This window comes from Labrus bergylta, chromosome 6 (assembly GCF_963930695.1).
Source record: "Labrus bergylta chromosome 6, fLabBer1.1, whole genome shotgun sequence".
Lineage (NCBI taxonomy): Eukaryota > Metazoa > Chordata > Actinopteri > Labriformes > Labridae > Labrus > Labrus bergylta.
The window spans coordinates 1296689-1313633 of record NC_089200.1 but is presented as its reverse complement, the minus strand read 5'-3'; the positions used below and the strand labels follow the sequence as shown (position 1 = coordinate 1313633).

Here is a 16945-nt window from a genome sequence, read left to right as displayed (position 1 = left end):
AGACGAGAGGATGGAGTGATGAGAGGATGGAGTGATTAGAGGATGGAGTGATGAGAGGATGGAGTGAGGAGAGGATGGAGTGATGAGAGGATGGAGTGATGAGAGGATGGAGTGATGAGAGGATGGAGTGATGAGAGGATGGAGAGACGAGAGGATGGAGTGATGAGAGGATGGAGTGATGAGAGGATGGAGTGATGAGAGGATGGAGTGATGAGAGGATGGAGTGATGAGAGGATGGAGTGATGAGAGGATGGAGTGACGAGAGGATGGAGTGATGAGAGGATGGAGTGAGGAGAGGATGGAGAGACGAGAGGATGGAGTGATGAGAGGATGGAGTGATGAGAGGATGGAGTGATGAGAGGTGTGTTCTCTTTAGCAGTTCTGCTTTGGGTTTTATGTATTGCGCTCCTTCGTCGACTCCTCCTCCTCCTCTTCCTGTCCTATCACGGGACTCTGCGTACACCCGCCCCCCCCCCCCCCCCCCCCCCCCCCGGAGAAATGGCGCGAACAGGTCATGTCCTTTTATGGCTCTGCACTCCTGCAGGCTTACGGGAGTACAGATGGGGAATAACCTGAAGAAAGGCGGTGGCTGCATGTGATGGGACAGCAAACAAACAGGCTGTTACTCAGTGACGGGCGGTGAGGCACTGACTTTTTCACAGTCAGATTTACAAATATATGAACCCATTTATAGAGTAGTTTAAACTCACCGTTCAATTGGCAGCTTGCACATTGAATACTGGTTGTGTTTCATGTCTCATATCAGCATTATGTACACACACGTAGAGGGAAGGTGCATATTTGGCCAAGGAAGTTCATTACATTTATAGCGCCTCAGAATTTTTTTTCCATTACAATTCATACTCATTCAATAATAATAAAAGTATTCATATACTGCGGTGTATTCATGGTCTTACCTTTACTTGTAAACAAAGTCCATTCACCTATCCTTCTGGACTAAAATATCTGTGACTTTGTTGTAAAAGTCCTCATTATCTTCTTTTAGTTTGAAAAGTCTTCCATTATTTATCACTTCACGTTTTGATTGAAAGTCCAGTTTTGAGAAATATTTAAGATTAGATATAAAAATCTTCCTTTTCCATTTTTGCAATCAGAGCGAAATTTTAAAATAAAAATCCTGCATAGAAGAGGACCAACATCAAACCAAGCATAAACTCTTGACCTTATGAGCCTCACGCAACCTGACGTACGCCCCCTTCAGGTGAGGCAGAGGTACTGGCTGCCACACCTAATCTAAAGGTGTGTTTGGAGCTGTTACTCTGATGACAACAACAAGGTGTCATTTCTTCACACACGTGAAATACATGATTTATTCTATAGAAAGTGAGGACGTATAATAAAAGTGTCTACAAACATTACATTGGTGACAAACAGTTAGAAAGCAAAAGGCATACACTCGACCCAGCTTGTGAGGCGGAGCCGACCAGAAATATGTGAATTCAGTGATTTTGATCATGAAAATGATTGAAAATTTTGGAATTGTACAGAAATAACATTTCACAGATCAGTAGAAAATATATATATTTATTTTATTTAATCATTACTTGTTTTTGTGCGGTCAGGTGAGGTGACCGCACCTGACCGCACGGCTCTGCTGTTACTGACCCTGACTGTGACTGACGTCACCATAATTCAGGTGATAAGAAAACTTTCCACTCTCCGCCTCTTAAGGGAACCCCCCTCCCCCATCAGACTGACATTTACAGTAATAGTCACAATCTCTGGTGTCAGCATGACAGTGCAGCTCCATGCATGCACCAGGGCTGGGACAAACATGGCTGACAAATCAAATCACAGTATTTTTCATTGAAACATGTTTTGCAGCTAGTCAAAGTTGCAAACGTTTTTCAGAAAGTAAAGAGATTCAATAAAACAGGTATGAGATACAGTTGTCTTAACATTCTTATAAAATGATGTGAGACAAATAAACATTTTGTAAAAGAAAAACCAAAGCTTGGAAAAGCCATTGTGAGTAAATGTAATATGCCGAGATGGGTAAGCAAATAGGATTGTTGTCGTATTCATATAAATACATGTACATGTCTTGATTTCTGATTTTAATCAATTTGTTTCCTCAATAAAATTATAGACACATTGAGAGTGATTTCCACTTTTCAGGCGTGAGCTGTAAACTTGTCTCTTAAAGTGCACTATGCTTATTCAGCATAGTAGCCAGCAGACCATGCAGAGAATTCCTCAGAACTCTTGTGACTGGGTGACTCATACCTGCAGGTGGATAGTTTAATGCATGTGGATAAACCCATGTAGGGTTCTTCTCTGTACACATGGGGGTCATATCTTTGGGGATTATGAAGCTCGACTGCTTAGAGCTCTCCACCGACTCTCTTTCTTGTCATACGTGATGCAGTGCCAGAATGATTGTGAGAGTTTTCTTGTTTAGCAGGTGTTTGTGGTCTGTAGCAGAAGATACGTTTCTCCCACTCGCTGCACGCCACATGTTGTAATCAGTCAGACAGTCGTGCTGCTGCCTTTAGTTGCAAACAGCCTTTGAATAAACTTTGCAGTGAGTGGACTGTGATTTTTCGACGTCTGACACAATCCACTTCCAAACGACTGAGGCTGGAGCTGGTTTGGTTTCCGGTCTTGGAATGAGGAAGTAGGCCAGCTGACGGTAAACGCCGCTTCAGTGTAGCGTCCATTTTCCTGATTTACAGAATGAAACAAAGATAACGGGTAGTATCTTTGTGTGGTTTGGTCAGATTGTGATTATTTCCCCTGTCGGGGTTTAAAAATCATGAACACAATCAACTACATAACAAACATAAAAACAGCAACAGACAGAATGAGCTAATCTAAAAAGGTGTGTTTGGAGCTGTTACTCTGATGACAACAACAAGGTGTCATTTCTTCAACTTGACTCTAGACATGATGACAAACCTGCACATCATTAGTCTCAAGAAATAAAAAGGTGACATTGAGTCATGGTCATGGTGGATTACTGTGGTTGTATGAGAGGTAGTAAGAATCCAATAAAGGGTGGCAGCAATCACCTCAGGGTGTCGGGTCAGGACACTATTATTGATGCAAAGGTGTGAGTGAGGAAGAAAGATGGAAAATCCAGTTCCAGTTCAAGCCATTTATATAAAATTTAGGTGAACAGTACAAGGCATGAGTTTGAGGCCTTTCCTTTTCATTAAATAATTGTGTGTGTGTGTGTGTGTGTGTGTGTGTGTGTGTGTGTGTGTGTGTGTGTGTGTGTGTGTGTGTGTGTGTGTGTGTGTGTGTGTGTGTGTGTGTGTGTGTGTGTGTGGTTTTGTCTCACAGTAATAATAAAAGTCCATCAGAAAATTCAGGAGTCCTTTTAGTTGAATCCAAACTTGTCTGGGCATGTCTCTCTCACTGCCATTACTTCTGAGATGTGCATGCTGCATTCAGGGGCGCTCAGACAAAGAGCAACACATTCAGGTGCACTCAGAAACGGGAGATGCAGAAGAAAGATTAACCTGAACAGGCCTTTTTTACAGTGGTAGACTTTGAAGCATGCATTTCATTTCTTTGCAGTTAGTCACAGGGATGCAGTTCAACTCCACGGGGACGTATTCACACACATCCTGAGAGTCCTCCCAGAGAGCTTCTGACTCAGCTTAAAATATCCTAGCAAGGATTTTTAGCCTCAGAGTGATTTAGGAACATCCTCGAGCGACTCTGAGCGAGGAAGGGACAGAAACTTTTATCGACCCTGTGGAGGTAACCACATGTAGAGAAACTCAACATCCATGTGTCACCTTGTAGTGAAGAAAGTCAGAGATGGATTAAAATGTCAGCATGAAACACTTTTGTCTGTTGGGCCCAAATATGAGTCAAAAATATTCTTCATGAAGTGACCCTGGTGATGTGTAAATTCAGGAAACAGACCTCTTTGTTGTGTTTGTTTCTGTGGTAGGACAAGCTCTGTTTTTCGATTTCTTGATGAGTAAAGTCATATATGTAGGAGATCAAAATCATTATTTGAGTCTATAGTTAGAGCAGAAGAAGAGCTGCAGCCATCTGTGGAAATCAGGAAGTACTTCAGCATGACATTGTCATGAGTCTCGGGAATCTGAAAACAGACTGCGGTAAAACTTTTTCTGAGAAAGCAGCACACTGACTGGAATGAGGCGTCTTCTCTTTAGTGGTACAGGAAATGAATTTGATGGTTCCCACCTTCATCATTTTGAGGCAGCTGCTCTTCTGATGCAACCGTGTTTTTTTTTTTTTCTGTAACGTGGCACGAATACTCTAATATTCGTAGTTGTAGACATTTCTGTTTGGTTGAGGTTTAGAGGAAATCTCTAAGCAAAGACTGACACAGGTAGATAAAGGAAACAAAAAGAGTTCAGAGCAGGCGGTGGAGGCAGAGAGACATGATGATATGATGACATGATGACATGATGATATGATGACATGATGATATGATGACATGATGACATGATGATATGATGATATGATGACATGACGACATGATGATATGACGATATGATGATATGATGACATGATGACATGACGACATGACGACATGACGATATGATGACATGATGACATGATGATATGACGACATGACGACATGATGACATGATGACATGACGACATGATGATATGATGACATGATGACATGATGATATGATGACATGACGACATGATGACATGACGACATGATGACATGATGATATGACGATATGACGATATGATGATATGATGACATGACGACATGATGATATGACGACATGATGATATGATGATATGATGACATGACGACATGATGATTTGACAATATGACGACATGACGACATGATGACATGACGACATGATGATATGATGACATGACGACATGACAATATGACGACATGACGACATGCTGATATGATGATATGACAATATGACGACATGATGATATGATGACATGACAACATGATGATATGATGACATGACGATATGACAATATGACGACATGATGATATGATGACATGACGACATGATGACATGACGACATGATGATATGATGACATGATGACATGACGATATGACAATATGACGACATGATGATATGATGACATGACGACATGATGACATGACAACATGATGACATGATGACATGACGACATGATGACATGACGACATGACGATATGACAATATGACGACATGATGATATGATGACATGACGACATGATGATATGATGACATGACGATATGACAATATGACGACATGATGATATGATGACATGACGACATGATGATATGATGACATGACGATATGACAATATGACAATATGATGACATGATGATATGATGACATGACGACATGATGATATGACGACATGATGATATGATGATATGATGACATGACGACATGACGACATGACGACATGACGATATGACGACATGATGATATGATGATATGATGACATGACGACATGACGATATGATGACATGACGATATGACAATATGACTACATGACGACATGATGATATGATGATATGATGACATGACGACATGACGACATGACGACATGACGATATGACGACATGACGATATGATGACATGACGACATGACGACATGACGACATGACGATATGACGACATGATGATATGATGATATGATGACATGACGACATGACGATATGATGACATGACGATATGACAATATGACTACATGACGACATGATGATATGATGACATGACGACATGATGATATGACGACATGATGACATGATGATATGATGACATGACGACATGACGACATGACGACATGATGATATGACGACATGACGACATGATGATATGACGACATGACGACATGATGATATGATGATATGATGACATGACGACATGATGATATGATGATATGATGACATGACGACATGATGATATGACGACATGATGATATGATGACATGACGACATGACGACATGACGACATGACGATATGACAATATGACTACATGACGACATGATGATATGATGACATGATGACATGACGACATGACGATATGACAATATGACTACATGACGACATGATGATATGATGACATGATGACATGACGACATGACGACATGACGATATGACGACATGACGACATGATGATATGATGATATGACGACATGACGACATGATGATATGACGACATGATGACATGACGACATGACGACATGACCATATGACGACATGACGATATGATGATATGATGATATGATGACATGACGACATGATGATATGACGACATGATGACATGATGATATGATGACATGACGACATGACGACATGACGACATGATGATATGACGACATGACGACATGATGATATGACGACATGACGACATGATGATATGATGATATGATGACATGACGACATGATGATATGATGATATGATGACATGACGACATGATGATATGACGACATGATGATATGATGATATGATGACATGATGATATGATGACATGACGACATGACGACATGATGATATGATGACATGACGACATGATGATATGATGACATGACGACATGATGATATGATGATATGATGACATGACGACATGATGATATGACGACATGATGATATGATGATATGATGACATGACGACATGACGACATGATGATATGATGACATGACGACATGATGATATGATGACATGACGATATGACAATATGACGACATGACGACATGATGATATGACGACATGATGACATGACGATATGACGACATGATGATATGACGACATGATGACATGACGACATGATGATATGATGACATGACGACATGATGACATGAAGACATGACGACATGATGACATGACGACATGACGACATGACGATATGACGACATGGTGACATGACGACATGACGATATGACAATATGACGACATGACGATATGACAATATGACGACATGACGACATGATGACATGACAATATGCCGACATGACGACATGATGATATGACGACATGACGGGGGGGTTAGGGCAGGGAGAAAAAACTCCAGAGACACCTGGAGCAGCGAGGCACACAGGAAAAAAAAAAGTGCAGCTAAATGACACGAGCTGTGTCACTTTCCCTCCATGTCACAAGCATGGAGGGAAAGTACACAAGCAGAGTGGGGACAGGTGTGCCTCTTCTGCTGCTGTGGGAAAAGCCAGCCACACCCCCTGAAACACACATACCTGTAACACACATACCTGCAGGAGAACGAGAGCAGCGAGGGGGGAGAAGGAGAGGACAAACACAAAACACCTTCAAACAAACTGGAAACAGAATCATAACAGTCTCATTCCTCTATCGTCTCGTGAAATATCAAAAGGAGACAGTGAAAGATAACGTGGTGCAGAGGAGATTTCAGTCCCTCTGAGTTTAATCTCAGCACCCCTAAATGTGGGCTCACAGTGGTGCAGTGGTTTGTGCTGCTGCTTCACAGTTTCTAACTTTTGTGAAGTTAAAGTACACCAGTTTTAAAAAACATCAAAGTCCAGAAGTATTCTCGTTCTCTTTTTGCGTTTCCCAGAAAAACATTAGACGTGTGATCTTTGATTTGTTTTCTTAACAACCCCCTTAGCAACAACAAAACATGATTCCTCTGACACCATCAGTGACTGTAATCTGTTTGGCAAGGTGTGTACGATACAGGCCAATTGTCTCAGCTGCACGTGGCGTTCCTGTTTATTGACTCAGCTGTTAAATAAACTAAAAGTAAGCTAATAAAAAAAGGTCACTGATTCATCCTGATGGTGTAACTCTCCTGTTGTCCTCCTCTTACAGCAGCAATCCATCACATTTCTTCATATTTTGTACAGGTCACTTTATCAGAATCCTCATCATGGACTTCAGCAGCACAACACCATCCAAACTCATCTGATGATCCAGAAACTACACCAGCTCAACACCCCCCCCCCCCCCCCCATCCACCTCATTCACAACTTCCTCAGCGATTCGTTCCGGACCCCGGCTGTAAGACGGTTCCAGAGTAGAGGAGCCCGATAACTGAAGGCTTTACCTCCCATAGTACACTTAGAGACTGTAGGTACCACTAGCAGGCCTGCATTCTGGGACCGTAATGTTCTTGAGGGGCAGTACGGCACTAGTAGCTCCTTAAGATAAGATGGTGCCTGGCCATTTAGAGCCTTGGAAGTGAGAAGAAGGATCTTGAATTCTATTCTAGACTGTATAGGGAGCCAGTGCAGAGAAGCCAACACAGGAGTAATGTGGTCCCTTTTCCTAGTTCTAGTCAGTACACGAGCTGCAGCGTTCTGGGCCAGTTATCAATAATCCAATCTGGAGGTAACAAATGCATGAACTAGTTTTTCTGCATCATTTTGCAACAGGATATTCCTGATCTTGGATATATTACGAAGGTGAAAATAGGCTGTTCTTGAAATTTGCCTGATGTGAGAGCTAAAGAACATATCTTGATCAAATAGAACTCCTAGATTCCTAACAGTGATGCTAGATGCCAGGCTGATGTCACTAAGGACAGTCAAATCACTAGAAAAAGTCTCTCTGAGGTCTTTAGGGCCTAGCACAATAATTTCAGTCTTGTCTGAGTTAAGTAGCAAAAAATGTCTGGTCATCCAGGTCCTAACGTCCTTAAGGCATGTTTCTAGCTGACATAACTGACTGGTGCCATCGGGCTTCATTGATACATAAAGCTGAGTATCATCTGCATAACAATGAAACTGTATGGAGTGTTTCCTCATAATATTTCCCAGAGGAAGCATATATATAATGTAAAGAGAATTGGTCCAAGCACTGAACCTTGTGGGACTCCATGGCAAACTTTAGTGTGCATAGAGGACTCATCATTAACATGTACAAACTGAGATCGGTCTGATAAGTAGGATTCAAACCAACTTAAAGCAGTCCCTGTAATTCCAAGCATATGCTCCAGTCTGTACAACAGGATCTGATGGTCAATGGTGTCAAAAGCAGCACTAAGATCTAACAAGACGAGCGCAGAGAGAAGTCCCCTGTCTGAAGCTAGAAGTAGATTGTTTGTAACTTTAACTAGTGCAGTCTCAGTGCTCAGTGGTGGACTCTAAATCCTGACTGAAACTCCTCAAATAAACTGTTGTCATGGAGAAAGTCACACAGCTGATTAGCTACCACCTTCTCCAGGATCTTTGAGAGAAAAGGAAGGTTGGATATAGGCCTATAGCTAGCTAGAGTTCCTGAATCTAGAGTAGGCTTTTTAAGTAGAGGTTTGATTACTGCTACTTTAAATGACTGTGGTACATAGCCTGCCAGTAAAGACATATTGATCATATCTAATATAGAGTTGCTGTCATGTCCAGCTCGGTGTCTTAGGTTGTTTTTATTTCTACTTGTATTATTTCCTGTTTTGGGTCACTAACCTCTCCTCTCGTTTCAGATCCTTCACTTCCTGCCTTCATGTGTTTACCACCTGTGTGATTGTCTGCCCCGCCCTGATTGTTCCCAGCTGCATCTCGTTGTCTTCCCCCTCACCCTAGTAGTTAGTCTGTGGCTACCCTTCCTTCTGTGCCAGTTCGTCTTTGACCCCTGTGAGAAGCGTTCAAGCCTTTTGTTTCCTCTTGGATCACTTTTTTGGATTCTGTCTGCTTAAGAAGTAAAGACTGTTTTTTTTCCCCCAACCAAAGACTGCGTTGTGAGTCGTGCTTTTGGGTTCAGTTACCTGTGGTTTTGTTACAGTGGCTAACTCAGGGAAAGACTTCCTTAAACAGCTTGGTTGGGATTGGGTCTAAAAGACAGGTTGACGGTTTCGATGCAGAAAAAATGGAATATAGCTCTGAAAGGTCAATTGGAGAAAAACAGTCGAGACTAATATCTGGTCCTGGAACTGTCTCTGCCGTGTCAGACGTATCTGCACCAGGTAAGGGCAGGAGGTTACTAATTTTGTCTCTGATGTCTAGAATTTTGTTGTTGAAAAAGCTCAGGGAATCATTACTGAAAAACAAGAACAACAACCACATAGAACACAGACGCATAGAATCAGACAATAGAAACAACAGACACCTGTTGTTTCATGGGTGCCTGTGCCAATGTTTTATGTGAAACGGGGACGTTTCAAGTTGAGGGGGGACATATGTAACAGATTGTGTGCATTTGTTGACAAACAAAGGGTGAGGAAGCCGGCAGAGACGCTGTGAGAAGATGAGGAACCACGCAGACTCAAAAGGTACAGTAATATTACCAGATTTTGATGGAGCCTGAGTGTCTGCAGCCCGTTGTCTAGTTTGTTTATTCAACTGTTACCATGACAACTATAGGTCGTGGATAAATGGCTACATAGATCGGTTTGTAAGGTTACAAACTTTTTGGAGACAAAAGTAAAGCTGCTAAACGTGAGACAATGATGACGTCACCGGTAATGACACAGCTCAATCTGTAATAAATGATGTCTGCAGGGATGTTCATTCTGCCGTATTATAGACTTGTTAGGCAGTAGTATAACCAGTTTGCAACCCTATGTAGAAAGTTATGTTATATAACGGTCTGTTTGTGCATTGCTGATGTAACCCCGTGTGTTCTGGCTCTGTATTTACAGACAAATTAACAGAAACCGATGAATTGTGTTGAGAGCCGGGATCAAACATCTCCCCTGATAAAAGAAAAAAAATGTGTGATTTAGGAGAGTCAGAGTCAGAACATTAACATTCACGACTAATGAATAACTTTATGAATATTATTCAAAACTCCTCAGAACTGATACGGGATGAATCGAATATGATCAGTAACTGAAACCCACTGTTTGATTTCATCTAAACAACTAAAAAATACTTTAAAATGTGTTTATCAACAGAGCGTGAATCATCATTAACCTACCTCCGACCAAGCTGTCAACGGCTCTGACCACATTCCTCCGTCATCACTCACACTGTGGTAATTCTAGAGTCTCTTGGGGATTATTCCTCTAAATTTTACTTTGTCGACTTTCAGAAACAAATTTGGGTTTTCAAAGCAATAATGGATGTGACACTTAGCAGGGCAACAACAGTGAGTGCTGTCAGATGGGGCCCCCTTAGGGAGGTGTCCTACTGTCATTTTGGGCCATTGCTTTGGTTTACATTTGTGAGCCCTGAGGGGCCCCTACTGGTCTGGGGCCCCAAGCAGCTGGGGTACACACACACACAGACTCCAGAATAATCTACCCAGTACTTAGTGGTTTTCTAATGGTTGAAACTTTAACCACGTTATTTTTGCATTTCAGCATGAGCATACAAAATAAAGTTTGGGTTTGGTGCTACATTACACAAATTTCCTACCAACATAACTTGAACTGCTCTTCTGCTGTTGCTCGTTTGGAGCAACAAGTGGTTCATCCATGCCATGATTGATGGTTAGTTTTTCACTGTGCCAATACACACATGATCAGAACATGTGCTGCTGTGAAATGTGAAATTTCTTCCAGTTATGTTTGTTGAACTCGAATATTTCTGCCAAATAACTTACTCTAATAATTCAAAGGAATATATTATGTTAGAATGAGTGTTTGTTTTCTATTTAATCTTTGTGCTGGATGTGAACATTGTTATTCATGACATGTTTGTGACCCTGTATAAACCAGCTCTCTCAGAATGCTCCGTTTTGGTGTGTGTGTCTCTTTAAATGCAATGACATCACTCCTCTGTAGTGAGAATAAAAATGGCGGACCTGCGCAAAAGTTTTTTTTTTTTTTTTTTTTTTTTTTTAGTCTGGGGGTGGAGTCCATGGGTGGAGATACCAGGGGAGGGGAGGGGATTTGTTTTTTACCAGAATCCCACTGTGACATCACAAGGAGATCACATTTGAAACGGAGCATTTTTCTCTGTGTTGTAAGACTTATGCAGACCACAAACAAAGGACTGGATGGGTTTATTTCACATGTTGTGGGTCAGTAGACACTGAGGTTACACAGATATATGTTCAGAAACATAGTACAAGTGGATTTTAAATAATATGTCCCCTTCAGGATTTTAAAAGTCGTTTAGTGTGATAAGCTTTAGTAGAATTAGGACGCTTATGATCTGACGAGGCTTAAATTTCTAGCTCCGTCCTCCCGATAGTTTAGAACTAAAGAAGGTGAAACCACTGAAACAAACAACTTCAAGATGATTTCTTGGTGTGCATACTGTTCATTTATTGGTATAAAGCTTAAACACAGCTTGAGCAAACAGGAGCATCTTAATATATAATTTTCAGGTAAAACAGCAAATACATTTTCACATGAACAATGAGGACTTTAAATTTCCAAAGTGAAGCACATTCATATAAAATCCATTAACTCTAAAAACTGAAAGTACAGCATTGAAAAAACACAACAGAAGCAAAATACATGATAATCACAATTCACACATTTCCTCATTAAGTATTCACCATGACGACCGTGTATTTACAAAGGACGTCACACCTACCAGGAGCTAGGGAGTAAGATTTAAAGATCACGTATCCTCCTCCTCTTTAACCAGTTTAAATAATTCTCAGAGCTCCTCAAAACATGTGTTTCTTGTTCTAAATCCACTCTGATCCTGTATTTGATCATGTCTATAAACCCCTCTATTTCAGCCCTGCTCTGAACAGGCTGTTTCTGTGTCTGTACCTTTAAATATGTAAATGAGCTGTGTCTGACCACGCCCCCTCTCTGGAAGGGCTTGGGTGTACTCGGTCTTTCTCGCTCCATGTCCTATTGTTTACGGTGAGAAGGCAGACTCAGAGGGCAGAACAAACACCTAGCTGTGGGAGTGTCACCCACCTGGGGGAGGGGCTACTACCCTTTGTGATGTCATGAAGGGAACTCCGTCCTGAATTAGTAAGTCATTCTCAACTCTCTCTCTCTCTCTCTCTCTCTCTCTCTCCCCTGTTTCTAACTCTATCCACTGTCCTATCTCTAAATAAACGCATAAATGCCCGAAAATACTAATAATTAAGAAAATAATAAAAATAAACCTTCCTTTAATTTATTTCAAATAGTTTTGAATGGCAAGAAATTAGTTTTTAGTAAATTTTCTTTATCCAAGTTATTTTTTGGACGCCCTGGAAGAATTGGCCCCCTCCTGTTTTTCATTCTTCTTCAGGATTCTTTTCCTCTTTATTACCACATGAAAGCAAAACGCCTTTGTAGAAATTAGTTGTTTTTTTTGCTTGGACATAATTGTTCCCCTTAAATTTGCCTCCCTATCTTTACTGCGTTGGCTCTTGCAGGTTTCTGAGAAACTCCTCAATTTCTCTGCACATTATTCCTCTGTCTTTATTCTTCTCCAGGCTTCTGATGCTTTTCTTACGGAAGTAGGAATTTTCGGGTATTGCTGCTGCGTTCATGTGATACTGTGTCGACCTGTGGGAGTCATGTAGATCAAAGAATAAGTAATCTGCATATTTGTTGTAAAGCATCTGTTTTTCTCCCGGTTCCAGATCACTGTCCAGCAGCTCCTGATATATCTGCTCAGCTTTGGCCTTGCTGTGATGTGACTTTGCATAGATAGCTGTGAGGTCAATTTTCTTTAAGAGTGAAGAGTGAGGGTAAAGAGAGATGACGTCCTCATGGAGACTGATGGCTCTGTCCATCACGCCTGGTCTTACGGGGCCCCCCCTGATGTACAAAATCTTTTTTCTGTAGCAGAGTGCAACCCATCTCTTCAGATAACGCTGATCTGGATGTTTTAGCAGAGCCTCTTCTCCCAAATCAATGGCCTCATCAACACCTAAGTACCATTGGTAAACCCTTAATATTTCTCTCACACAATCGTAGCTACAGACAGGACTTCTCAAAACCTGTTCGGCTATCTCACGGACTTGATCTCGAATGTTTTCACCTTTATTAGCACATTGCTCAAGGTAGAGAACAGCGAGGTACAAATTCTCTGGATCCTGTTCCTTGGCTTGTCTCATTCTCTCCAAAAGGTCAGGGTCCAGCCTTGTGTTGTTGTACTCATCAGGGTCCAGACTTGTGTTGTTGTGCTTATGAGCATTGACTGACGCTATGACATAGCTGGTGTTCCACTCCACCATGTCCGGCTGCATCCTGGCAGCTTTCTCAAAGTAATCAACAACCAGAATCATGTCCTCTCTTAAGAACATCAGGGTCCAGGCCTTTTCAGCGTAGATCTCTGGATGGAGCTCGTCCTGGGATGGAGATGGGTATTTTTCCATCAGGGCATCAACCTTTGACAGGTAAGCCTGACTCTCCTCTAGCTCTCCCAGGTGGTGGTGCAGCCAGGCCAGGTTCCCGTAGTTCACCACTAACCAAGCACCCTCATCTGCATCTCTCAGCTTGTTGAGGGTCTCTGCAGCCTTCTGGAACAAACTCTTAGCCTCTTCATTTAACCCCAGCTTATACTGAATGAACCCCCACAGGTTGTAAATGTGGCCCAGCCATCGATTTCCCTTCTCTGTGCGGATGTCTTCCATCTTGTCCCTGAGAAGTAATAGGATTGACCTTTTGCGGTCCAGGTCCCAGGTGAAGTAGCACTGCAGGGACTCCAGTGTGGTTTGACTCTGAGCAGCACTGATGGAGAATACAAAAACAAACATTTAAACACATCAGCAGCAAAAACATTTTTGCTTTGAAGTGTGCTATATTTGGATGTTTACTGTTCGTCTCCCATGAAGAAAAGAAGATGTTTTAAATGAGCACTATGTAACTCAGACACCTAGTGTTTAAAATGAGTACTGCAGTTAAAATTCTCAACATTGTAGAGAGCTGTCTCCCCCCACCCCTCCATCTCCAATTTTGAACTTAAACCCTTTTCACATATGGAAATCTCCTGTAAAACTCCAGAGATTAGGCTTCCCGGAGGGTCTTTAGGCTATGTGTGAACGCAAACAGTCAAATTTGACTGAGTGACTGCCTGAAGTGTCTGCACGCCACCACTACGATCTCCGTGCTCTAATTAAACGGCTGCCTTCTGTTTTCTGTTCGTCAGTATGTTGTTCTCCGCTTTTTTGTGAATGTTGTCATTCCATTGGATTACACATAGCATTGATATAAAGACAAATATTCTCATTATAACGTTGTGTAGCTACTTCCGCGTTGTTTATTTACGTCACGTCTAACCTCAGGAAATCCCCCGCCCCCCCCTCCCCTCTGACAGGGAAAGTCCCCCGCTGAGAGGAGCATATGTGAACGGCTAGGTCGGGAGAATCTCCGGAGCAGTCCTCCTGCAATTATCTAGATATTATTCGGGGTGCATATGTGAAAACGGCTATAGTTTGAGCACGTTTCTGCTTGTGGAGCTTATTGGAAACATGCAAACAGAAACAGACTTTTTAGGTCGGGTGCAATCACTTCTATCTGAACCAAGCTACAGACAAATCACAGATCAGTGGGTGGGACCTCACTCCCAGAATCGAGACTTAACATCCGCCATATTGCTTGGAAGCTAAGCTAACAGGCTCTATGGAGAAAGCTGATAATGGTATATAAATATAGTGGCGAGATGGCTGCTGCCGACAGGCCGGCCTTGTATCTTGGCTGCTGCCACTGCTTGCCGCCGGGGCCGCCGCTGGCCGCTGGCCGCCACTATATTGCTATATTGCTGGACGTCACCTGCTGCTGCCAGCTCAGCAGCCGAATCTGTCAATACAGATTCATGTTTCAACGGGTGAAGTATCCCTTTAATGTCTGATCATATAGTAAGGTCACTTTATCATTTCAGTCACTACACATCTCACTGATTAGACCTTTAACACACATTCCCCACAAAATGTAACTTCAGTTTTTTTATATCCTGAATGTAACTGAACTAAACTTTTAACAAGGGGAGATATGGAAGAAGAATAGAGACTCAAAGAGGCGTTAGTATTTGACATTTTGGGATCAGAATGCATGAGGGTGATACACTAGAAAGAAATGGGCTTACCATTTGGTCAGCAAACATGGGTCCAAAGTTGGCCACATTCTCTCTGTATGGAGCTAACCTACGGCTTTTCATCAACCTATTTGGGTTCTCCATGGTAATAGGGGACAGTATTGGCCTGCTCCAGTTGGGTATTCTAGATAAACCTGATAGCAGCCCCTCTGGGCCCCAACATGGCTGGGTATTGGTGCGCAAATATAGAGCAACAAAATGACGAATAATGTGCCCTCTAGGATACTGTAGTTACCAGATAGGCTGCCTTGCGTTCTAGACAAAGTTAGGAATTTTTGTCTCTGCTCCACAGATATGGACCAATCCACTTTGAGATATATCCCCACAGCATGTGTCAGTTTAGGCCTGTCAAATAATCAAGTGCATAATGTGCATATGATGTGGAATTTATACCCCGATTGCACCCTTTTCTGAGACTGCATATTCAGACTTTCCAGTGGGACTTGCCGTATCATAAGAACTCTGAGTCATTTTATAAATCATTGTGCAACCTGATATAAAATGTATGAACTTTGAGCCTTAATACTGCTGTTGCTGCAGAATGGACATTGGAAACACTGTAATCTAAGATAGGTTTACTTTTGCAAGAATAATTCAGCAAACAAAGATTCATTTGAACCTGGCTGAGGTGGCAGAAAAAAAAAGCATAAGAATCTTTAAAATGACAAAAATGAATCATGAATAAGCGTGGGGGGGAATAAAAGGAGCAGAAGAAAGGAGGTTTGAGAGCTAATGAAGAGATATTTAAACAAAATTGTGTGCAAGATATTCTGAATTGTTCATGCAGACACTCACCTCATCTTGCTGTTTCTTCGACTCAGTGTGTCTCTGAATATAACTTAAACAGATGTTTGCTCTTGATGTAGCTTCGATTCCGGTGTCCAAATTCTGCTGCGATGTAAAGGCTGTGATGGCTTTTTTCAGCAGATTCAAATCTTCTGCAGTCGATGCAAATTTTCAAAGGCGTGTCATATATCTACCATCTCTGTGTTATCTGACTTTCCTTTCCGAGTAATAAAAACATAATGACACACATTATGGGCGGCTGTGGCTCAGTTGGTAGAGTCGTCACCTCTCAACCGGAAGGTCGAGGGTTCAATAAGCTTTGAGTAGTCGG

At 41.8% G+C, this 16945-nt stretch overlaps 1 protein-coding gene across 1 annotated transcript; it reads right to left on the bottom strand.

Annotated features, from left to right (window-relative positions):
• Positions 1-12073: 12073 nt before the first annotated feature.
• Positions 12074-16839, bottom strand: LOC110001739 (interferon-induced protein with tetratricopeptide repeats 1-like). The gene is made up of 2 exons (XM_065956411.1): positions 16624-16839; positions 12074-14465 (listed from the first exon to the last, which is right to left on the bottom strand). The coding sequence occupies exons 1-2, from the start codon at positions 16626-16628 to the stop codon at positions 13142-13144; spliced, it is 1329 nt and encodes a 442-aa protein (XP_065812483.1). The 5' UTR covers positions 16629-16839; the 3' UTR covers positions 12074-13141.
• Positions 16840-16945: the final 106 nt, after the last annotated feature.